This window comes from Loxodonta africana, chromosome 7 (assembly GCF_030014295.1).
Source record: "Loxodonta africana isolate mLoxAfr1 chromosome 7, mLoxAfr1.hap2, whole genome shotgun sequence".
NCBI lineage: Eukaryota > Metazoa > Chordata > Mammalia > Proboscidea > Elephantidae > Loxodonta > Loxodonta africana.
The window spans coordinates 104,932,979-104,958,642 of NC_087348.1; the positions used below are offsets into that span (position 1 = coordinate 104,932,979).

The 25,664-nt window shown below is 43.3% G+C and overlaps 1 protein-coding gene across 1 annotated transcript in view; it reads right to left on the minus strand.

The window, feature by feature from the left end:
• The window catches only part of ME3 (malic enzyme 3), a 224,818-nt gene extending 210,644 nt beyond the window's left edge, over positions 1 to 14,174 (minus strand). Inside the window, exon 1 of the mRNA XM_023558533.2 lies at positions 13,992 to 14,174. Within this exon, the coding sequence (XP_023414301.2) occupies positions 13,992 to 14,174 (183 nt within the window). The remainder of the gene's footprint in view (positions 1 to 13,991) is intronic.
• Between the last annotated feature and the right edge of the window lie 11,490 nt (positions 14,175 to 25,664).

Genomic DNA, 25,664 nt, shown 5'->3' on the forward strand with positions numbered 1-25,664 from the left:
TGCTACCTTTCAAAGGCAGCGGGTGTAAGAGAAGAAAGACCTCCCAAGAAGGGCGAGAGTGACTCTTCATTACTCACTTCCTGGGCAGGACATCCAACCCCTCTGGGCCTGTGACACCTTCTCTGAAACAGAGAAACAGATTTTACCTGCCTGGAGACAAAGGGTTGGGCAAGAAGACCTCTTAACCACCCTTTGAGGAATGCTTGCCCCCGAACAGAGGACAGATGCTCACTTAAAACATGCATATACAAGTATTTATTAATTTACCCTATGAGACTGTAGGGCCATTCTAAAATGCCCTGCTTCATCTGCTGGATTTGAACCAACATTTAAACTTTTAGACTAAACTACTATGGCAGACAACCTCTTGCTATTATAATCTCATGAGAACAGGAATGTTATAGTATGTATAAGAGGGTAGATAGGTAGGGAGGTAGACAGTAGGTTGGTTGGTAGGTAGGTAGATGGTTGACAGATAGATCACAGAGAGACAGACCAACTGACTGATCGACTGACCGAGCTGAGTTTGGATTTATTTTTTTCAGGGTAAGTTTAAAATTTGGGTTAGAAATGTGCCAAATACATTCGGACAAAATCCTGAGACTCCTGAAACTTCAGGGTACGGTGACGATGACCACTCCCTGCACCACCAGCCTCAACTTCTTGTATTATTTCCAGAACCACCAGCTTTTCAAACAGCACTTGAGTTTTCTGCTGTTAGACACATTTTTACTTAAGGTTCTTTCAGACATCAGATCATCCAAGCTTAAGCTCCATCAAGTACAGAGAAATTATCATGGAAGACTCCAGCCAGGCTACCTCTTCCCTGGCTCGCTTCTTTCTTATCATGTCTCTGCCAAAATTAGATGTAGTCTAGGCCTGTGGGCAATGAGTTTAGATTCCTCGATCTTCCTCTTCCCTTCTAGACTGAATGCTTTAAGAAGACAAGGACAAGTCTAAACCCTACTGTGTCTGTGACTTCTGCAGCCCACACTGCTCTAGGAATGGAACAGCAGCTTTACAGACATGGATTCATGGAGAATAAATTGAGCACTTACAGTGAGCTTTACATAATTTTATTAAATCATTATAGCAGCTGTGAATTAGGTATACTTTATCATCAATTCTATTCACAGACAATGAAACAGGCTCAGGGAAATGACATAATCTTCCCAAAATCTCACATCTATGAATGGCAGAGCTTGGACTGTAAACTTGGGCTTTTGACTTCAAGTCCGTAGATTTTAGCAAGTCTGCTCTACTGCCTCATCACAGGCTGGGGGATCACAAGTTCTAGCTGACTACTTTCCATAAGCCCCCAAATCCTGTTGCTAGTTACAGCAGGTCCAAATTTAATGTCTTTAAAGCAGCCTCAAGGATGAGAATAAATAGTCTCATCATAAAGGTACTGTTCTTTAGATGAAGTATACCTGGTACAGCATCAGAGCAGAAAACTCTCTTACAGAAATGTATTCCCAAATTCTGGGTGCATTTTTATTTAGCTAGAATAAAAGGTTTCTCTTGATTTGCAACAACTCTCCAAGCCCCACAGAGCAATCTAAAAATAATTTATACTGTCAGATCAAGCCTTGCACTATGTTTTCAGAAGAGACGGCAGATAAAATTGGTATATAATCGGTCTTCACCATTTCCATGTAGTTTCTGATCTGTGTAGGAGGAGGGAATGTGAAAGTAATGCATGTAACTAATTTTTGGTGGGAGGATCCTATGAGGAAGGCATCCTGCTGGCCATCTGATGCTTAAGGCAGGGTCCTGGCTCTGAAGATGATGTCAACTAATAGAGACAGACACATGCACTAATAAATGTAGACTGAGGTAAAATGGGAAACCCTGGTGGCGCAGTAGTTAAGTGCTACGGCTGCTAACCAAGAGGTTGCAGTTCCAATCTGCCAGGTGCTCCTTGGAAACTCTATGGGGCAGTTCTACTCTGTCCTATAGGGTCGCTATGAGTTGGAATCGACTTGACGGCAGTGGGTTTTTTTTTTTTTTTTTTTTTTTGAGGTAAAATGTGAAAAGGGATGTGGCTACACAAGCAAAATGCCAGAGAGGTGTGGAGGATGAAGGAATTCTTCCACATGGCATCATCTGGGCAGAGGTGGCACTGAAGATGCCAAGCTCTGAACTGTGCTGAAGATTTTGGCAAGTGAACCCGATGTGAGTAGTGCCCCCAGGAGTTATGCAACACAGACACAAGGAAAAGAATAAAATAAAAAGGCCTGTCAAAGTACGGGAAGTACATCATTAACTCTACTTATGGAAGCAGAGATTTTATAATACTGTTTTGCCCTCTGAAAATGGGACCCTTTATAACATAGAAAAAAAAAATGTTGCCACTGAGTCGATTCTGACTCATAGTGACCCTACAGGACAGAGGAGAACTGCCCCATAGGGTTTCCAAGGAGCGGCTGGTGGATTTGAACTGCTGACCTTTTGGTTAGCAGCCGAGCTCTTAACCACTGCACCACCAGGGCTCCCTTTATAACATAATAGGTCTATTACTCAATTTCTGCACGTTCATCCACAAAAATAACGGGCAGCCCATTCTCGGAGAGGTTGTCATTCCCTCTCACGGTCTGACCTAGGAAACTTGTCCCCCTGCACCTTCATCTGTCAACTCCTACCCTTCCACTGGGTGTCAGCTCTGACAGTACTCCCATGGGAAGACTTCTCTGCACCCCTCTTCCCTGCTCCTATAGCACTTGTATGCACACTCTTGTCATTTCACCTACCCTTTTACTAACTGGTCCTGGCTCACACCCGTTTACACTGTAAGCTTCTCAAAGGCAGAGAAAGTGTTGTGTTTACCCCAGGGGCTTCACTGCCTAGAACATAACAGGAAATCAGCAAATGTCTTCTGAACAAATTTAATAAATAAAAAATTAATCTTAGGAAAATTACACATTTAGAGGGTAAGAAGAAGACATCCAATGATCTTTAAAGTGATCTCAACTCTGAGATTCTATAATTCTAAAAGAGCCAGAGGAAGTGATAATACCTAGTCAGAGAAGTAGAAGAATAATGAGGCCAGATCACAGCAGAGAAGAGCCTCGTTAGGACCCTGAAAAGGACACAGCACATCAGAATCCATGCCCTAGTTAGAGGGTACTTGCACACCAAAAGTGGCAGTACAGCATAGGGAAGGAGTGTGTGGGCCCTGAAACCTGATGGCCTGCACCCAAGACCCAGATCTGCCACTATGAGCTGCATGACCTTGGGCAAATTAGCTACACTATTAGTGCCTCCGTTTTCTCACCTGTCATATAAGAATAATAACAATGCCTCAGTTTTCTCACCTGTCATATAAGAATGATAACAATGCCTACCTCAAAAGATAGTAACAGTTATTATCTACCTTAAAAGATAAGAACAGCATCTACCTCAAAGGAGTTCATTATATGAAGTGCTTAGAACAATTCCCAGCACACTGTATGTTCTAAAAAATGTTAGCTATTATAATAATTATTTGAATTTCCTCCATAAGGCATTCCAGCACCATAATGGCCTTTTTAGGGGACTTGCTCGGCCATCCCTCTCCTGCAGGAAAGTCACCACACAGTTCAATAACTCAAAGGGATGCTTGCTTGGGCAGACATGCCTCCCTCCTTCTGTTTTCTGAAAGAGTAACACAAAACAAAATGAAGAAGCCAAGAGAGTCGGCCTTCTCCATCAGAGGGGAGGATGTTTCAGAACCAGTTACGCTACGGGCTTCATGCAGATCAGCTACCAAATAACAATACAGAATCTAGACGTAGTGCTTTTTTAAAAACAATATTCTCAAGTTGATAATCATTCGGCTTTATCCCCATTATCCCTCTAGCTTTCAATAACTACTTTTAAAAGCAAATGCAGCTTTGATTTTCTTTTATCCAAGTTCCTTAAAAGCTGATGATCTTTCCATCAAAAACACCTCTCCTCAAATGGCCGGTTACACTCTACTCCTTACTGTGTCCTTTTGGTAGGAGCTACGTTTTAACCAGGCTGCCAGGCAACCCTTTGGGTACAGAACGAATACATGCTTTTAACCAGTGACCTTGGCACCCCCATCATAGGATACTTGTCAGATTGCATCGCATAATCAAAGAGCATCTTTCGTGCTCAGCATTGGAGAGGCAGTCAGACACCACCGCCAAAAGATTTCTCAATGTACTTTCTACACATCCAAGTGAAGGGTTTTGAAGCTCACTGCAATCCATGCCTGTGCAAAACAAAAGTGCTGCACATTACTGATCCTCTCGCAGTGGCCATACAAATCAAAAGGCCTTTTTCCCCCTTGCACTAAAGACTAACATTTGAAAAGAAGGGAGTAGATGATAAAAGAAACCTTTGCTAGAAATGACAAAAATGCAAAACAAAATAAAGCCATAAACTCCGGAGCTTACAAGGGCCAAAGATGACCAAGAGAAATTGGAAACAGGGAGACTAGAGAGGAGTCTGAAAAAGCATATAAAGGGACTCCATATATAGAGCCCAGATTCAGACTGGCTTCCTGTGCCAGCTGGCTAGGTCTAAACCAGACAACACATACTTCTGTATGGGATCTGCCCTCCAGTGTTGCTGCTTATAATCTAGATATTAATGTTTACAGCTGTTTTTAGAACGGACAGAAGGTTCCTGGGTTAATGTTCTGTTTTTACATGAATCTAAACATATTGCCTCTCGAAGACAACTAATTATATGCAGAGAAAGCTTGAAAGAAGACTGTTTCAGAGAGATTTCCACTGTAGAGGTATGCCACCCATATGCTACAGATGGGTCAGGTTCCAAAAGTTGGTCTGAATGTTGGTTAGTTGTCTTGAGAAACTCAATTCCCAAGAGAAACTGTAACTTAAAATTGAAAAGAACCTTAAAGAAAACTGTGTAAAATGGACAAAAATCCCCCCATGATCCCACTGCCCTAACAATCATTTTCATATATTTCCTTCCAATTCTTTTTACAGAGTTACATCTTTTTATAGTCATACTCAAGGGCATAGAGTTTGTAGTCTGACTTACACATTTATAAACATAACCCAACATTTCTGAAGAGTCTTCATAATGATTACACAAATGCTTATTAAACACTTATATACTTTCTCTGAGAATAAGTCAACTATTTTAACATGTTTAGGAGAAAACGCTTTCTGAGTATTAACTTCCGATTCCAGGAGAAGTAACTCCCTCTGTCTGGGCTTCTGGAATCCCATCCCATACTCCCTTGATTTTTGGACCCCAGGGAGATGGACCTCTTCCTGGTATGGTTTTGCTTGTCTTCAGGAGGCATCCTCAGCATGAGGCAATTGGAGGGATTCAGAGCAGGGATGAGGGCTGTAGGGACTCAAAGTGGAGGGTGGGAGTTCCAAGAAGCTGGGAATGCTGACAGAAGCTGGGGCCTCCTATCCTCTGGACCACCTCCTAGACTTCCCTCCTTTGGTTTTTTCCATGGGCCTCAAGAATTATTCCCATTTACTTCTTGTTCCAAGGCCAACAGCTATGTCTTCTGAACAGGGCCTCTTTCTTCCCCAGGCTTTGTTCAATGGAGATAAAACCGGAAACAGGGAGTCGGCATCTCTGTGCTGAGCTCCTCCAGTCTTCACTCAGGACCTGTGTGGCTAACAGTGGGCCTCTGGGCACAAGAGGGCTAGTATGAGATTTAACTACACTTCAGACAGAGAGATCCTGGTCTTAAAAACACCACAGGTGGGAACACTGAGGAAGAAGAGGCACCTGGGTGAAAGAAGGGAGCTTTGGTGAAAGAGGAGGGTGGAGAGAAGGGACAGGATTTAATTCACATGTATCTGAATGATTCCCTCATTTGATAACTGTTTACTGAGGCACCAAACATGGGCCAGGAACAGTTTTAAGTACCTGAGATACATCAGTGAACAAATAAAAATCCTTGCCCTCATGGGGCTTATATTACAGTGGGAAAACACAAACAATAGACATAAAACAAGCTAATTAAATAGAACTCTCCAAAAAACAAATAAACCCATTGCTGTCGAGTGGATTCTGACTTATAGTGACCCCAGAGGACAGAGTAGAACTGCCCCACAGGGCAGTTCAAGGAGCGCCTGGTGGATTCGAACTGCTGAGCTTTTGGTTAGCAGCCGTAGCTCTTAACCACTATGCCACTAGAGTTACCAAATAGTATGCTAGGAAGTACCAAATATTATGGGGGAAAAGAATATGTTAAGGGGAATTAAGAAGGTTGAAAGGACTGCTTACAACTTCAGATAGGGTGGTCAGAGAGGTCTCACTGAGAAGTGAGAAGCCTTGAAGAAGGTAATTCACCATGTTAGAGAAAGTATGAAAGAAAGAGAGGGATCCAAGGTTTTAGCCAGAGCCAGCAGCTCTCAAGTGTGATCCATGGACCTAGAGGAATAGATTGAAAGGCACAAGACAGGAAGGTGAGAGACCAATTAGGAGGCTCTTGCATAATGTAGACATGAGATGATGGCGTGAACAAGGCTCTGGAGATGTAAAGAAACTGATGAATTTTAAAGGTTGGGGTAAAATTGACAGACTAAAAGAATGAAAGCTTCCAGATAAACATTTTGTGACATATCTTCAATATCCATTCTCTCTGTCTTTAATGGTGTAGAATTTTTAGCTGAACACATGGATACCCAGCTAAGGATTATATTTCTCAGGTCCTCTTGCAGCTAGGTGTGGCATATGATCAATTTCTGGTCAACTAGATATGAGTGGAAGGGACATTTGCAACTTCGAAATTGTGCCCTTAAAAGGAAAAGTCATGCCTTCCCTTTCTCCCATTTCCCCTTCCCACAGGCTTCTGTATGGAATCACTGGCAGAAGCTAGAGCAGCCATACTGCATCATGAATGACAAAATCAATCCACACACCAACGCAGGATTGCCAAACTTGAGTTGCTCATGAGACAGAAATATGCTTCCGTCTTGTTTAAGCCTTTGTATTTGGGGTTGACTTTGTTACAGGTGCCTTACCTTTAGCCTAATCAATATGAGTTCTTTAAGCTATTCCAAGCACAAAGCCCTAACGCCAATGCTTACCAATCCCAAGAAGCTAAGACAGTATTCAACTGGGACAAATTTAATTCCAACCTGCCTCTGCCTGTTTATTTTTAAAATACCTGTACAATATCTAAGCTTCAATGCCCTGAGTCACTGCACAAGAAGCTCAAGTCTAGAGTAAATTGCTGCTTCTGGAATTAATATTTATTATTTTTTTTAATAATCCATTGCTTCTCTTTCAATCAAGGAGGCCCAATTCTACATCACTTCTGAAGCTGAGGTCTCAGGAAAACATGTTATCTGCCTTCAGGGCAAACAACAGCATCACCAATAAACTTCTAATGTTCTATACAACCTAGCAATCATCTCCTGATTGACCAATGAGCCAGGTCTACAATGACTTCCCCACCAAAAGGAGACAAAATCTAGCTTCAAACTGGCACTGAATAGAAACATACTTCACTCAAAGGCAAATACTTGATATGTAGGAGTCTAATAAATCACCACTGAATCTGGAGAGATTCAGCTGAAACCTGTCCAGCCTCAGGCGTGCAGCCAACGCTCAAGTGCTGGCCACCAAGCCCTTACATGTTCATTCAGCAAAACTCAGAGTCCATTTGGGAAGGTGGTCACTAGTGGGGGCCTTGCAGTTTCTGAGGGCTCCACTGCATGAAATGTGCTCATCCACAGTCACAGTGATTTGACTTAGCACTCTTCTTATTCATTCCCTGAACATCGAGCTCTAGGATTGAAAAAAAAAAAAAAAACCTGCAGAGAAGCAAGTGAAGGGGCAGTGGAATTTTATGGCAAAAATCCCTGTTAGCGTGTGGATCAAAGGGGAAACTGATATACTCTTAGAAATAACATGCCCATTTAGCAAAATGGCCTGAAGTCTAGTAAGATTGGAGTCAAATAAGTGCATTTGCTTCAAAATAGGCAATCAGAACATCAGGCGAATAGTGAAGTAGCGACAGTAATAAAATTGAGAGGAACGAGGCCATGACTGGATTGAGACCACGTAAAGAACAAATATTTCTTGAATAGCTAAAGTCAGACCCAGGGAATGTCATGTGATAAGACAGAGTCTCTGTCCTCAAGAAGTTTACCGTCTAGACTGGGAGACAAACCAGCAAGCTCAGTGCGAGGAAGAAAACAGTGCCGTGAGCAGGGTGTGGAGAAGCTCCCCGTCCAGCAGAGGACTGATGAGAAGGAACTTCCTCCAGAGTTGACAGAGAGAGAAAGCCTTCCCCTGGAGATGACACCCTGAACTTGGATTTCTAGCCTACTGAACTGTGAGAAAATAAATTTCTTTGTTTAAGCCATCCACTTGTGGTATTTCTGTTACAGCAGCACTAGATGACTAAGACAATTAGTAAAAAAAAAAAAAGGAAATAGAAGTTAATGTATTAGAGAATTTGCATCATTCAGAAAATCTAGAATCCTGGAGGAAATTTGGAATAATCTAGATCCAATTCTGTCATCATCAGGAATATGCCTAAGTCAGCCAAAGCACGTGTGAATGAGAATCATCACAACTCTTGCAGGGGACTGAAAATCAGGGTGGGCTGCCTCTGCCCACTTCTACAACCAATGACAATCTCTGTGGAGTCATGTGACTTCCTCACCCTGTCTCTTTAGCTGAAAATGAGGATGTTGGGTGAGAACAATAACTGTGAAACACACTTTTAAACTACATTCCACAGTAAAAACTGGCATTGTACATTGTGACCTAGTATACTCATCTTAATTAAGTGCAATGTATTTGATATTCTTCTATTCTAATCCTTTTTTTTTTTAATTATTTTTACTGTACTTTAAGTGAAGGTTTACAGAACTAGTTTCTCATTAAACAGTATACATATTGTTTTATGACATTGGTTAACAACTCCACATGTCAACATTCTCCCTTTTCAATGTCGGGTTCCCTAGTACCGGCTTTCCTGTCCCCTCCTGCCTCCTCATCCTTGCTCATGGGCTGTTGTGCCCCTTTATTCTCGTTTTGTTTTATGGGCCTGTCCAATCTTTGGCTGAACGGTGAACCTCAGGATTGACTTCATTATTGAGCTGATAAGGTGTCTGGGGGCATACTCTTAGGGTTTCTCCAGCCTCTGTCAGGCCAGCAAGTCTGGTCTTTCTTTTTGAGTTTGAATTTGTTCTATATTTTTTTCCAGCTCTGTCTGGGACCCTCTATTGTGATCCCTGTCAGAGCAGTCGGTCGTGGTAGCTGGGCACCATCTAGTTTTACCGGACTCTGTCTGGCAGAGGCCGTGGTAGATATGGCCCATCAGTTCTTTGGACTAATCTTTCCCTTGTATCTTTAGATTTCTTCTTTCTTTCTTGCTCCCAAAGGGGTGAGACCCTGGAGTATCCTAGATGGTCGCTAACAGTGTTTTAAGACCCGAGATGCTACTCACCACAGTAGAATATAGAACATTTTCTTTTATAAACTATGTTATGCTAATTGAGCTAGATGTTCCCCGTGACCATGGTCCCCACAGCCCTCAGCCCAGCAATCCAGTCCCTCAGGAAGTTTGGATGTATCTATGGAGCTTCCATGACCTTACCTTGTTCAAGTTGTGCTGGCTTCCCCAGTATTGTGTACTACCTTACCCTTCACCAAAGTTACCACTTACCTATTGTCTATTTAGTGCTTTTCCATCCCCACTTCTCCCTTTCCTCATAACCATCAAAGAATGTTTCTTTTTGTGTGTAAACCTTTTCATGAGTTTTTACAGTAGTGGTCTCATAAAATATTTGTCCTTTTGTGATTGACTTATTTCACTCAGCATAATGCCCTCCAGATTCATCCACGTTATGAGATGCTTCACAGATTCATCGTTGTTCTTTATCGTTGCATAATACTCCATTGTGTGCATGTATCACAGTTTGTTTATCCATTCATCTGTTGATCGGCATCCAGGTTGTTTCCTATTTTTTGCTATTTAGAACAATGCTGCAATGAACATGGGTGTGTGTATGTCTATTCATGTGACGACTCTTACTTCTCTAGGGTATATTTCTAGGAGAGGGATTGCTAGATCATATGGTATTTCTATTTCTAATTTTCTAAGGAAGCCCCATATCGTCTTCCAAAATTGTTGTATCATTTTGTATTCCCACCAGCAGTGCATAAGAGTTCCCATCTCCCCACAGCCTCTCCAGCATTTGTTATTTCCTGCTTTTTTGATTTGTGCCAGTAATGCTGGGGTGAAATGGTATCTCATTATGGTTTTGATTTGCATTTCTCTACTGGCTAGCGATCGAGACCATTTCCTCATGTGACTATTGGCCACTTGAATGTCTTCTTTGGCAAAGTGTCTGCTCTTTTTTTTTTTTTTCTTTGCCCATTTTTTAATTGGATTATTTGTCTTTTTCTTGGAGAGGAGCTGGATTTTCTGTACATTTTAGAGATTAGACCTTTGTCAGATTTGTAATAGCCAAAAATCCTTTCCCAGTCTGTGGGTCCTCTCTTTTTATTCTTTTGGTGAAATCTTTTGATGAGCATAAGCGTTTAATTTTTTGAAGATCTCAGTTATCTAGCTTATCTTCTGGGGTTTTCTAATCCTTTTTTTTTTTTTTTTTAATGCTGGTTAGACCCACTAAACAGATTTCATGTCCCCAGTTTGTGACTCACAGTCTGTAAAATTCCAGACTAGATAATCTCTAAGGGCCCTTCATTCTAAGAATCATCAACATGAATCACCCAATATTTAACACACTCCCAAAACCTACTGCCGTCAAGTCAATTCCAACTCATAGTGACCCTACAGGACAGAGTAGAACTGCCCATAGGGTTTCTAAGGCTGTAATCTTTATGGAAGCAGACTGCCACATCTTTTTCCAGTGGAGCAGCTGGTAGATTCGAACCACTGACCTTTTGCTTAGCAGCCAAAAACCACTGCACCACCAGGGCTCCTCATTTAACACATTACAATTTTCAAAGTGATTTCACAGGGTTATCTCCTATGCTCCTCCCAACAGTGATGTAACATGGGCCGAGGAGCTCATGAGAGTCATCACAGATCACGTGGCAAGGGCATGGCTGAGCCAGGCCAAAACCCAATGGTTGCAAAACAGCAGCTAATGCCCTGCTTAGCAGCTCTTCTCTCTCAGAGAATTCTACCTCCTGACCATCCTCTGGCCCAAGCTTCAACTTAAATACCTCTCCCGATCGTCAAAAGTGAGCGTCAAATGTAGTGAACTCATTCCAAGAATTTTATGTTAAACTTCGCGTTCATGCCCTTGCTAGATCCTTCATGAAACATTCCCCAGTGGACCGCTGTGCAGAAAGGGAAGACAGATGCATGAAACTCAGTCCCCGCCCTGGAGTCGCTTACTGTCCAGTACAAAAAGATCTATCCACAAACAGATTCGCGAAGCACAGCACAGAAGACGTTTGTTTCAAAGCTGCATTTATGTTTTCTTAGTGACAACCTCAGTTGTTCCATTTAACCTCAGCACAGGCCTCCCCATCTGGCTGATGGACAGCACCAAGTTTCAAGCCTTCCCTGGAGACTCTGAGTGCTGGAGACCAACAAGACACCAAGAGGGTGCACTCCAGAGGGAAGTAAAGGACAACCACGGCAGCTCCCTGGCAGTGCAGCTACCTCTGATGCTTCCCCCAGGGTCAGTGAATGGAAAATGCCAACAGACACTCTCAGCTTCACCCTGTAGTCCCTCCTTCACCCCAGACCAGCATCAACTGACTTCAGGGCTATATTAAAGATATCATTTAACATCACAAAAAGCTCAGGTCCCCTAGATTTATGGACAACTTGCCATTTCTATTATTTGGGAGAAAAAAATGTATCAAGGAAAAGGGACAGAGACAAGAGTGCTTTCGGAAGACAAGTCTAGAGTTAAAGAAAAGCACTGAAGTCCTTCCTTTACTTTCTTAACTATTTACAAAGCAATGAGTTCTGGTTGGTAATATGCCAGTGCTTCTAAATCAATTATTGTCAAAAGGGTTTGGAACCTGAAGTGAGAATTTGTTGTTTGGTTCTCAGCATCCATTCCTCCTTTCTCTGACAACAATCCCCAGATTTTACTGTGGGGGAACCATAATCCCTTTACATAAGCCAGCTGGTGTGGCTGGGGCCAACCCTACCTTTAACTCAAGGGGTGATCCCTGACTGGCTTAAGTTCTTTGTGATTGGTTTGAGAATGGGCAGGGAACCTAATCAGAGTCAGTGAGACTTCAGAGAAGGTGTCCTTCCCCCCACCTGTCCCCCTCCCCCACCCGCAAGGAGCTACCAGAAGAGAATGTTTCTGTATCCCTGCACAGTGTGGTATAAGAATGGGAGACAGAGGACTGAGGCAGCACTGAGGTGACAGACTTCACTGAGGATGCAAGTGACATAACCGACAGCAGAGCAGAGAGAGCCTGCAACCTTACGGATGTCCTTAGGACTACTGGATCAAGCCTTGCCAGCAACCCTTCCTCCAGATTTTTTTTTTAGTCAAAAGAGTTTTATTTGTTTAGTTTTAGTTCTTTGTAACTTGCTACCAAAGTAATTCACACTGATACAAACACCTTAAATATCCCCAAGTAGTAATGTAACAGGATTTAAGGTCTCTTAAAAAAAAAAAAAAAAAAAAATTTTTTTTTTTTTTTTCCTGAGGGAGACAGGGCGTTAGTGTGATAGGTGGAGACAGAAAGATTTTTTCTTAACTTTTATTAATTCTGCAGGAAACAATCACAATACTTAGCATCTATAGGGTTGTTCCTTTTTTCTCAAAAATATCTTTTCCATGTAGATCGCCTTACTTGAATTTCATGATCCTGAGTCAAAGAAATCACTTAAATGTTTATTTTGCAGTCATTACTTATTTACCAACCTTTACATCATTTAAAACATAATTTCAAATTCAGTAATTCATTTGATTGTCAGAATAACCAAATGCGGTGGGATTGGTGGGTCTATCATGGCATTTAGGCAGGAGAAAGTTGAGCCTTAGAGAAGTTAAATGAGATGCCCAAAACAATCTGAGGAAGTGGATGATGGGGGTGAGAAAGGGGGAGACAGGCCTCAAATCTAGGTTTCTTGCTTCCTGGGTTTAAATACCATCCTATGTCTCCCTGCTCCTCTGAAACAATGATACTAAACTCTGCTCCCCCAAAACAAACGTCTGTGCTCAGGTTAACGCACAAATACCTAGCAATGGGCTACGCTTGACCAAAGCACCCAGATCCCGAATGAGTGGCAGAGCCAGAACTAACTAGCTGGTGACCTTGGGCAGTCCCCCTCTGTCTGGTTTTCTCATCTGTAAAATGAAAGGTCTCAACTGGGATCTCTGATACCCTTCAAGCTCTAAAAGCTCTCTAATTCTAGCTCTTCCTCTCTCCCCACTCCCAAATTAATCTTTTCCCTAAAATAATAATTATAATCTTAAAAAAATAAATAAACCATTGCCAGGAAGTCGACAGAGTAGAACTGCCCCATAGGGTTTCCAAGGAGCAGCTAGTGGATTCGAACTGCTGACCTTTTAGTTAGCAGCTGAGCTCTTAACCACTGCGGTGTTTTGTTTCTGTTTTTTAATTATACCTTAGATGACATTTATTCTCACTGGGTGCCAGGTATTGTGCTAAGAACTCTACTTCCATTAACTCTTTAAACCTCAAAACACACCGAGACAATCATCTCTGTCTTTTACAAATGAGGAAATGTGGACTCAGAGAGGTTAAATGAACTGCCCCAAATCAGCAGAATTACCAAGTATCAGGGAGATCTGACCCCACCAGGTGGGACAGACCATGAAGACCTTGACCCAGTCTGAACTGTTCTCAAGAGGAGATTAGGCTCCCCGCCTTACTAGTCACCTCTCTCTAACTATGGGGGGCGGGGGAGGCAAACTGAGTCACGCCAAGCCCCTGCAAGGCCACAACCAGAAACCGCTAGAAGGGCTCCCGGGGAGGATCCTTCCCAGGCCCAGGAGGCGGGGCACCCCTCCCCGCCTGCCATAGGATCTCCACTCAGGCCATCCGTCCCTCCCCGTTACCTTGTTGAGATGCGGGTTCCTGGTAACGTCGTATCCGCGCTTCTTCAGGGGAACCGGGCGAGCCGGGCCGGCCTTGGAGTGGCAGCCTCGGGTGGGCGCGGAGTTCGCCCAGCTCGGGAGGGCTCCGCAGGCCCGGCCTGGCAGAAGGGCCAGCCGTGCACCCGTGCCTAGCGCGGCGCCCATGGTCCTAGGGCAGACCTGGCACCGGAGAGAGACCAAGGTCAGGGGCGCCTTCCAGCCAGCCAGGTCCCACGCGCGCCGCTGGAAACTGGGCTTAAGCCAGGGACGCGTCCTCAGGAAGAGAGAAGGCGGTCCCGAAGGGTTAAATGCGCCAGGCTTCGGCCCTCCTTGGCGGCCACCTACACGGCTCTCTGAGACGCGCGGCCACTTGCGGTGGCCCAGGCCTAGTCAAGCGCCAGACAAAGCGAAAGCAATCCCAGGAAGCAAATCTGGTGCGGGTGACCGCCCGCGCCACACCCCACCCTACCTTATTCCCGCGACGGAGAGGCGACCGCGCGGCGAGGGGGTCCCTGAGTGCCCAACTTAACTTGGTAGCGTGCCTAGGTCCCCACCTTCCCCGGCCCACCTGCGCTGTGCCTGAAGCTGGTATCTACACGGCCCCGCTACAGGGCAGGCGGGGCGAGACGCCACGGTCGGTTGTTCCTCTCCCGCCAATGGCTGGACCGCCCGGCGAGCGCGCGGGGCAGCTGCGTTCTGGAAAGAACGGTTCTGAGACCTTTGTTCGCAATGCCGAGTATCGGCTGAGAACGCGCGCGCATAGGGCTTCTCACAAACGTGTGCACGTGGCTCTCTAGTGACAAGGTGAAGCTCAGGATGCCTCCTGAGCCTTTCCATCTCGGCAAGGCTGAACGCACAGAGGGGATTTAAGGTTTAGGAGTCAACATGCCCTCTTCCCCTCCCACCATTTTGGGAAGATCCTAGCTCTGAGATTCCGAGTAGAAATTTCCAGGCACCCGGTGCTCTGTGTCGCGTTGCACCATTAGCCGCATGCGGCTATTTAAATATAAGTGCATAAATAAAATTAAAAATCCAGTTCCTCAGTTGCAGTGGCAACAGTTTAAGTGCTCAAAAGTCGCAGGAGGATAGTGGATACGGGATTGAACAGCCCATTTCCTTCTTTGCAGAAAGTTCTGTTGGGCGGTACTGATATAGGGTCTTCAATTACTGAGACCCCCATGGAGCCTGCCATGGATTACTGGAGCCAAACAGGGACCTTGAAGTCCATCTAACCTTGAATTTAATTTCAAACTTTCACCACAAGGTAGTGAAGAGAGTTCCTTTTAAAATATATACTCCATGTGTGTGGAATGAAATCCAAACTCCTTCCGGTGCCTAAGGGTTACCTTATAGCTTGGATCCTGCTAACTTCAAGCTCATCCCGCGCTCCATCTCCCCCTTTCTGAGCTCTAGCCACACTTGCTCCTACCTGTGCCTCCACCCCACCCAGCTTCCCTCCCACCTCAGGGTCTTTGTACTTGCTATCACCTCAGGGAAACCCAGGTGGCTTAGTGGTTAAGTGCTATGGCTGCTAACCAAGGGGTGGCAGTTCGAATCCACCAGGTGCTCCTTGGAAACGCTGTGGGGGTTGATTCTACTCTGTCCTATAGGGTTACTATGAGTCAGAATCAACTTGTTGGCAATTTTTTTTTTTTTTGGCGGGGGTCGGGGTGGGGGTATTGCCTCTGCTTGGAATGCTAATACCCCAGCCCTCCAAACCCCTGCCTCATTACTGTCTCTCAAATCTCTACTTAGTTGTCAACACAAAGGGATTTTCTACAGTCCATTCAGTGTTAGCCTCCACTCATGACTATATAGTGCAGGCTTTTCTCGCCTTTATAGAACTTAACACAGTCAGTAATTAGCTTTTCTGATTGTTTTTGTCTATCTCCACCCTAGAACGTAAGCTTCTTGAGAAGAGGCCCTTAGCCTGTAAACTGTGTATCCTCAATGCCTAGCTCAGTGCCTGGCATGTAGTTGCTCAATAAATAGTAGTTAGATGAGTGAAGGGAAGTGGGAACCCCTTTCATAAGGATCCTGAATCCTCCGACAGTTGGCACAATTCTCTCCCGACTCCCTTCCAAGCCTCACCTTGCAGGAGCCTTCAGACTGTCTGTTCTAGCCACTCTATGTATAAAGCAAACATCATGCTACATAATGTTCTTGGGGTTGCCCCTGCCTGGGTTCAGGATTCACTCATCTCCCTCTAGAATAATGGCCTCCTCCTTCAGTCTCAGTAAACTTCAGTCTTCAGTAAACCCTGGTGGCGCAGTGGTTAAGTGCAACAGCTGCTAACCAAAAGGTTGGTAGTTTGAATCCTACTCCTTGGAAACTCTGTGGGGCAGTTCTACTCTGTCCTATAGGGTTGCTATGAGTTGGAATCGACTCAACAGCACTGGGTTTGTTGGGTCCTTCAGTCTCTTCCCTCTCCAGTCCTATCTCTAATTTACTACCTGAAAATGATCTATATAAAACAGTGCTTTCTAAAACAGACTAGGGATCAGAATTACCTGATGGAGTTGGGAGTAGAGGTGGGGTGCAATATTCAGATTTCCAGGCCCCATCCATGGAGATCCTAATTCAGTAGCCTTTAGACGCCTGAAGGCAGGTTTAACTCTTTTTTTTTTTAATTTACTTTGTTGATGTTGAGAATAGACACAGCAAAACATACACCAATTCAACAGTTTCTACATGTACAATTCAGTGACATTGATTACATTCTTCAAGTTGTGCTAAGACAGAGGCTTCCAGGATACAGAAAATTCCACTGCCTCAGCAGCTTGCTTGGCACACCCGTAGGTAGCTTTATGTTAAAATCCTTGCTCCCCTCTCCTAAATTGCTGCCCTAAACTAGAGGAAACTGGTAGATACCAGTTTAGGTGCCATGTTGACATTCAGGATAACCTTTTAGACCTTATATGTAGTAACTTCCCTGCCTCTGGGTGGAGTTCAATTGCCATTTTCTGAATGTGATGCATGAAATTATATGTAAACCCCATTGCTCTGGTGTAGAATGATAAGAATGTTGCTGATGTAACATATAAAAAATATATATATGAACCGCTTAAAAGTAAGCTTCCCCCTTCGCCCTGGCTGAGGAGTCTTGGCCGCAGCAGCCCTGACTAACCCCTCTCATCACGCAATGAAATAAAGGCGCCTTTCCACTTGCCCGCCTCCGTCTGTCGTTTATCGGCTGAGATGAATGGCACTAAACAAAACCTGAGATTTCCACCCAGCAACAGTGCAACCATTCTCACCCTCCTTTTCTGAGTTGTTCCTCCTCCATTAACATAAACCCACTACCCCCTAAGTTTCCTACCTAATCTTTCAAGTTACTGTTGTCAGTTTGATCCCGTATAGATAGATCTCGAAAGAGCACAATGCTCGAGGCAGACGTTCTTTACTAGCTGAGCTAAACTATTGCTTGGTTTTAAGAAGACTTCAGGTGATATTTTTGGTTTAAGGATTAAAGATTTTTTAGGGTTCATGGATTGAATTGTGACCCCCCAAAATGTGTGTCAACTTGGCTAGGCTGTGATTCCCAGTATTGTGTGATTGTCCATTTTGTCATCTGATATGATTTTCCTATGTGCTGTAAATCCTACCTCTATGATGTCAATGAGGCAAGATTACAGACAGTTATGTTAATGTGGCAGGACTCAATCTACAAGATTAGGTTGTTCTTAAGTCAATCTCTTCTGAGATATAAAAGGAGAGACATGGGGACCTCCTATCACCAAGAATGAACCCGGAAGGGAGAGCATCCTTTGGACTTGGGGTCCCTGTGCTGAGAAGCTCCTAGGTCAGGGGAAGATTGATGAAAAGGACCTTCCCCCAGAGCCCTGGCACCCTGAATTTGGACATCTAGCCTCCTATACTCTGAGAGAATAAATTTCTCTTTGTTAAAGCAATCCACTTGTAGTATTTCTGTTATAGCAACACTAGATAACTAAGACATAGGGCAACAGTTTCAAGGGTTCATCCCATCTCCAGGACTCCAGAAAGTCTGGAGTCCATTAGAATTTGAAATTTTGTTCTTCATTTTCCTCTTTTGATCAGGATTCTTGTATAGAACCTTTGGTCAAAATGTTCAGAAATGGTAGCCAGGCACCATCCAGTTCCTCTGGTCTCATGGCAAGGAGGCAGTTGTTCATGGAGGCAATTAGCCACACATTCTGTATCCTCCTCCTATTCTGAAGACAAGTTTACTCTTGACTGTACATTTATGTAAGCCTATACATGATATTTTCCCCCTTAAATTAGTTTAAATCAGGTTTTTGATTGCTTCAACCAAAAGAATATTAATGGATACTTTCCTTTTAACACTCTTTTGTATATTTTCACATCTCCCCAAACATCTTGAAGCAGAGATTGGATGTGTGGTATATGTGTGTGTGTTTCCATCTTTGGTACCTGACACAATAAATTCTCAGAAATGGCTGAACAAGCCTGCCTTTGCTCGATACAACGACCTTTCCCTGACCTGGAGAACTTTTTTTTTTTTGTAGTTTAGATGAAGATTTATAGAACAAACTAGTTTCTTATTAAACAGTTGGTAAACATATTGTTTTATGACATTGGTTAACAACCCATAACATGTCAACGCTCTCACCTGGGAAACTTGTAATAGGTAACCTCAGTCATTTGAAACTCAGCCAGAAACCAGGATATAAACAACAAAGGTCTTCAAACAAGCAAATACAATTGTTAAATAATTTATTTTCTAAAGTTCATACAGTTTCCATGGAAGATTCTCCCACATATGCTCACCTGTGACCTATACCCTCTTTACCCAGGCATAACTGTAACAACATTGTTTTTATTGTGTGTGTGTGTGTCTTTGTTCTTTGGCCACAGAAGGGAGAGGTGCTAGAGGCAGGTCCACTAGATGCAGCAGAAATCCTAAGAGGAGGTGAATTCTCTATTCCACGAAGTTGCCAAGGGACCCAGGTTCGTTCTCTATCGTTGCTGTGTTCTTCCCTGCAGTATCACCCTCCTCTGCATGGGTGCATTGCTAATAATATATCATCATCCCAGCCACTAGAAAGGGGGAAAGAAGAAATGAAGAGGAAGCAATTTTAGGGAAGTGATGTGGAAGTTGAACACATTACTTCTAGTCACGGTCTGCTAGTGAAAACAGTCACATCAAGCTACAGTCCAAGAAAGACTAGAAAATATTGCCTCTAGCTGGATGGCATCTATGGGCTCTACTAAAGTTCAGTAGAGGAGAGAGGTCTATTGCTAAAAGGAAGAAGGGAAGAATGGTTCCTGGGGGCTGGTAACTAGAAGCTTGTTGTTGTTGGGTGCTGTCAAGTCGATTCTGGCTCATAGTGACCGCATGTAACAGAGTAGAACTGCCCCATGGGGATTTCTTGGCTGTAATCTTTACAGAAGAGATCACCATGTCCTTTTCCCACTGAGCCACTGGGTGGGTTTGAACTGCCAACCTTTAAGTTAGCAGCTAATCACTTAACCATTGTGCCACCAGGGCTCCTTGGTAATAAACATTTTATGTTAAAGTGTTTGGAGTATAGTAGGTGCTCAGAAACTGTTAGTTATTATTATTGGCATATGTGCTTTTCATTTTTGATTTCATGGTAACTTCTTTACTTTTAGAGTATTACAGAGGTGAGGTTCAGAACCATGAAAACTTTTCAGAACTTCTTCCAACTCCATGGAACTCTGACTTCCTTAGTTAGCCAGGCTTATGGTCCAGCACTAGGTAAAACTAAGAGGTCTCCAGAATTTGTCTTGGCCCCTCTCCTCTCACATCCCACTTACTGTCTTCTGCCATCGTTGTACTGCTGCTTCCTGGGTAGGCAGGTGTCCCATTGCCGTTCCCTCCTGACCAGAGTGCCCATATCCCTAGCGTGCTTAGTACCTTTGCGTTTCCATTCTGATTGCAGAGATTTGCATAGTTACCTATTGCCCTAGCAGATTGTGAGTTCCTTAAGGACCAGAACCACCATGTACAATTTCTTGCTTCTGCAGTTCATGGGACAGTGCCCACACCAGGAATGCACTCAGTCGGTTGAATTAAATAAATGTGAATCAAATGATAACTTTCCAAGGTGTGGACCTGATTGAAACCAAATTTGGTACATTGTTAAGGGATATTAAATTACCTTCAAGCTAGATCTGTAGTTTAGTCTGCTATCTGGGAACAATATCATCTGTCTTCCGTAAACAGATTTTAATGACCCTATGTGTATGGGTTAGAATACAGAAGTGCATTAAAAATTCATTATTGTTCAGCTAATTCCGTTTCTTCACACGTTGATTAATAATATTCTACATGACATTGTATGTTTATGATTAAAATAACTCTTTAATTCATATTGCTGCTAGTAGTATTTTTAGCTACTTTAGCTGTATTATTTTCTTACACCAAAGGAGAATAGTGAGAAACATTTCCTCTCTTTGACCGTATGAAGTAAGCCTTGTCACTTACCTCTCCTGGTATGTGCCCTGCACTCTGGGTCTTTGCTCAGGCTGTTTCCTCTGCTTCCAGCATCTGCCAGTTGAAGCCCTGCCTTCCTGCTCAGCTCAGCTCAGCTCAGCTCAGCTCAGCTCAGCTCAGCTCAGCTCAGCTCAGCTCAGCTCAGCTCAGCTCAGCTCAGCTCAGCTCAGCTCAGCTCAGCTCAGCTCACCTCACCTCACATACCATATCCTCCAGTAAGCCCTGCCCCCAGGCTCCCCAGCTGCAGCCCTCCCTCCCTCTTTCATGCTTCCCAAACTCTGTTACTCGTATCTCTCCCATTGCACTTTTATAGGCTACTTCTCTGTGAAATGATTTATTTATGTGCCTGTTTCTTCTGCCCTCAAAGGGGCTCATAGAGGTAAAAGTTACAACTTTGGATTCAGACCATTCTCAGTTCACCTCTGACTAACTTTGGCCTTTTATTGACCTCTTTAAGCCTCAGCATTCTCATGGATAAAAATGGGATCCTAATATCCCTTCCCATGTTGGCTTTTTGGTGGATTTATTTATTTATTTTTAAAGCATTATAACACACTTACCACATGCCAGGCACTATTCTAAAAAAAATAATTAAGTACTGTATAAATACTTATTTCACCTTAAAATATTCCTGTGAAACACTGAGCTGGTTATTAAGCTCTTGTCTCTCAGACCTATCTTCCTATACTCTGATTTATGGCTGGAGCTTGTCTCTGCAAATCAGTTCTTTGGCAGCCAACTTCCTGTTACTTTCTGTCAGTAGGGGGCACTAGCTAGAGACTGGAAGGGTGGGAGGTAAGAAGGAATTTACTTCTTTCTGTTTGCTTGCTACTCATTCCTTGCAGTATTCCCACAGCAACAGCCCTTCACCTAGCATCAGTTGTTGATTCTAGGCTCCAACTTAGTTCTGCACTCAAGAACCAGCCCTGCCAGGCCCCATAGACTTAGTAGTGGGTTTCTTCCTCCAGTGGTCCAGGTTCTGATGATCCCAGCCTCTTCCCTTTGTTCCTATAATCTGAAGGATCCCTATGGTTACTATCTGTGATTGCCTCTTGCCTCAATGTTGCCTCCCTTCTTATTCAGCCTTCTCCAAAACAAAACAGAAAACCACTGCCTTCGAGTCTATTGTGACTCATAGCAACACTATAGGACAGAGTAGAACCGCCCCAAAGAGTTTCCAAGGAGTGGCCAGTGGATGCCACCAGGGCTCCATTCAGCCCTCTAAACCAAAAAACCAAACTCGTTGCCATGAAGTCGATTCTGGCTCATAACAACCTTATAGGACAGAATAGAACTGCCCCATAGAGTTTCCAAGGAGCACCTGGTGGATTCATACTGCTGACCTGTTGGTTAGCAGCCATAGCTTTCAACCACTACGCCACGACGGTTTCCATTCCATACCCTAGTACCTGTGAAACCATTTCTTTACATTAAATTCCCTTCGTTGAAATATATCTACTGTGGTTTTGTTTTCTTAATTGGACCCTGCCTGAAATTGATTGGTATAATTATTATCCCCATTTTACAGATGAGTAAACAAAATACAGAGATGTTAAATAACTCAGCTGAGGTCATATAGCTGGTAAGGAGGTAAGCTGGGATTTAAACACAGACTCCAGAGGCCATGCTGGTCACCAGGACACTATGGGTTAACATATGTAAAATGTTTAGCCAGTGCATCTTCGATCATCATCCTATCAGCTCATTGTTACTCTTCACTCTTACATTCTGGACGACACCCAGAACAGGATTGTGTGCAACAGATGCCTACTGGAAAGTGCAGAAAAATCTACTGAATTTGCCTAACCCCAATAGGGGTTGACATTAGGAAAGGACATGGAGGAGCTGGGGGACCGTGGAGCCTTTGCATCCTATCCTTCTGACCCCTTTCTTTTGGGGCTGTTGCCAGGGTAACTGATTCTCCCTTTCTTCGTATGGCTCTCCCAGCTTCTCTGTCACCCTTGTTTTGTCTTATTATACCTTGGCTTCTTGACTTCAGTTTTTCTATTTATTAAGTGGAAATAAGCAGTTCTCTGACATTCTGAAAATGCCCCGGGAGAAATAAGGCAGTAGCTTTGTTGGGTAGCTGAAGGAAAAAATATTATATTCTTCATTTTTCTATTCCGTTGTGTTCTATCTCCCTTTTTTTCTGTTGCATGTCCTAATTTTTTAAACATAATTTTAACAAGAAAAAATTGTTTCTTAAGCAACCACATTTCTAATAGAGGTGGCCCACCCCACTCAGTTATCACAAAAACACTTCGGAATCTTTGTTTATGAACTCATTCAGCCTTTATTCAAGTAGTTGTCGCACCAAACATAGTTGCTTCCAGGTATCCGCTGCCTCTGAGTCAATTCTGACGTGTCGCGACCCAATAGGACAGAGTGGAACTGTCCCATAGGGTTTCCAAGGCTGTAATCTTTACAGAAGCAAACTGCCATATCTTTCTCCCTCAGAGCAGCTGTGGGTTCAAATCGCTGACCTTTTGATTAACAGCTGAGTGCTTAATCACTGCACCACCAGGGCTCCTTTGCTTCCAGGTAAAAAAAAAAATCCAGGTAGAAGGATATAATTTATCTCGTTTCTCATTGGACTCTCTGCCTGATTCTTAGTAAGTCCTGTGGCTAATTTTCAAAAGGCCAGCAGCGTCTAGAAGTTTCTGCCCTGGCCTACAGGCCATCCCTTATTTTCATGGCTAGTTTAAGCACAGTTTACAATCCATTTCATATATGCCCCACTTTCACCTTACAATAGAACTGCCAAGAAGGAAATGTTGCCCTTCCTCAGAGTGACCGGGGAGAGAACTAATAACCAGTAATTCTTGTATATTTTCTAGGCCTCTGGTTTTCCCAGAGGTTGTTTTAAAAAAATCTATTTTCTGACCCTCTTGAAACACTCTGTTCAAGCACTCAGTCCTCTGACAGCCACCACGCCATTCCCTCCATTACGATCCCAGCCCCTCGGCCTCCTCACTCCTCACACACAAGTTAGACAAAAAGGCAACTGTTAGAGAAAGGCAAGACGTGGAAACAGAAATCCATGGCAGCAGCTGCTGAGCTAAGCAGCTGATAAGGGGGAACAAATTTGTGCCCTCAGTGTTTATCTGGAGGTCAGGGCGGTGGCCCAGCAGGGTAAGGAGAGGGCTCTTTGTCCAAGATGTGATTCGTCCATCTGGCCCATTCAGCATCCCCCTGGACCAGCTGACCCTTGCCCCAGCTGCTTCACCAGCTTCTTCATCAGCTCTGAGCTTGTTAAATTGTTAATGAGCATATCCTCCTGCTTCTTAATTGACTTTGCAACAGTCCTGACCCACTTCAATAATGGGAGGAAATTGTTTTCCCTGTTGGCTGCCTTATTTCTCTGTGAGACAAAAATCGTCAGCTTTCTGGGAGGAATTCTGAAGTTCTTGCTAGAGCTTGGGTTGTTTTTGTTTTTAGTGTTTGTTTGTTTTAAAAGCGTTTTAATAGACTTTATTTTTTAGAGCAGTTTTAGGTTTACAGAACAATAGTACAGAAAGTTCCCACATATCCCCTGGGCCCCTGCACACTGTTCCTCCTATTATTAACACCTGGTATTACTGTGGTATGAGTGTTGTATCAATACTTTGTTATTAACTGAAGTACATAGTTTACATTGTTGTGCTGTTGTTGTTGTTATGTGCTGTCCAGTCAGTTCCGACTCATAGTGACCCTACAGGACAGAGTAGAACTGCCCTATATTGTTTCCAAGGAGCAGCTGGTGGATTTGAACTAGTCGACCTTTGGTTAGCAGCAGACCTCTTAACCACTGTGCCACCAGGGATTCATAGTTTACATTCGGGTTCACGATTTTGTGGCACAGTCCTATAAAAACCCCAGTCCTATAGGTTTTGACAAATTGTAGTGTCATATAGCCACCATCACAATATCATACAGAACAGTTTTGAGTGTTTTTTTAAAATTGTTGTGAATATATATATAACGCAACATTTGCCAATTTAACATTTTTCACATGTAAAATTTACGGACATCAATTACATCAATCATGTTGTGCAACCATCACCAATACCTGTTGCCAAATTTCCCATCACCATAAACAGGAACTCAATGCTTCCTAAACGATGACTCCTGCTTCCCCTTTCCTCCTGTCCCTGGTAACCACTAATACACCACTAATAAAACTAAGTATTTCATATGCGCGAGATCATTCAACATTTGTCCTCTTGTGATTGACTTGCTTATTGAGTGCTTTTTTACAAAGCATGTCTTCTGTATGTGCGATTGGTAAAGACAGGTTATTCCTGGCAAACGTGGGTTCTCTTCAGCTGTTTATCACTTCAATTGGTTTTTGTTTTTTCTTCTCACAAGATTTAGGCCCTCAACCCCTCCCCCTGGCTCATATTCAGCCTCAAAATTCCTCAGCCCGGATTCACTGAGCCTTCCCCGCCAAGGACATGTAGTTTGTTTTCTTTGTGGATTCACAAACTTAGCACTTCAGCTTGTGTAGTTTATTATTATAATGGGATGTTATCTGTGTCATCAGGCGGCCCACAGAGCAAGCATTCATTGGGATGCATTCACCCTGCCATGAAACTGAACGTAGACTCTGACTGAAAGGTCAGTGTTTCTCCATCCAGCTCCTGACACTGATGGCTGCAAGCTGCCCGTTATTGGGAACATAGGAACTTCTAAGAGCAGGTGATTTATTTCTTCTTCTTAGCTAGAACTTTGGACTTGGTATCAAATGTAAAACACTGGCTTACAAAAGGTAAAAGTGAAAACTAATCAAGCAGCATCCAAGTGATACGACCTTGAGATACTTAGTTTTTTGCTTTTCAGTCATTACAATTTGCTCCACACCTTTAAAAAAAAAAAAAAAAAGAGGCTTGGCCCTTCTGTTTAAAAGCAGGTTTTGAGACTTCAGCTCCATCAGCATGTTATTTAACACCTTAATTTGCACAACAAAATCAGGCATATAAACCCAGGTTGCCATTTCAAGTTGTCTTCACAGATTTTTGCCAATATAAATTTCAAGTTCTTTGTATAGTGGCTAAGAACTTTCTCTTTGGAGTCAGATAAATCTGGGTTTGGATTCCAGCTCTGCCACTTACTAGCTATGCAGCCCTAGGGAATTTACTTGACCTTTCTGGAACTCAGTTTTCTCATCTATAAAATGAAGAACTTAACTTGTAAGGAATAAATAACTTGGCACATAA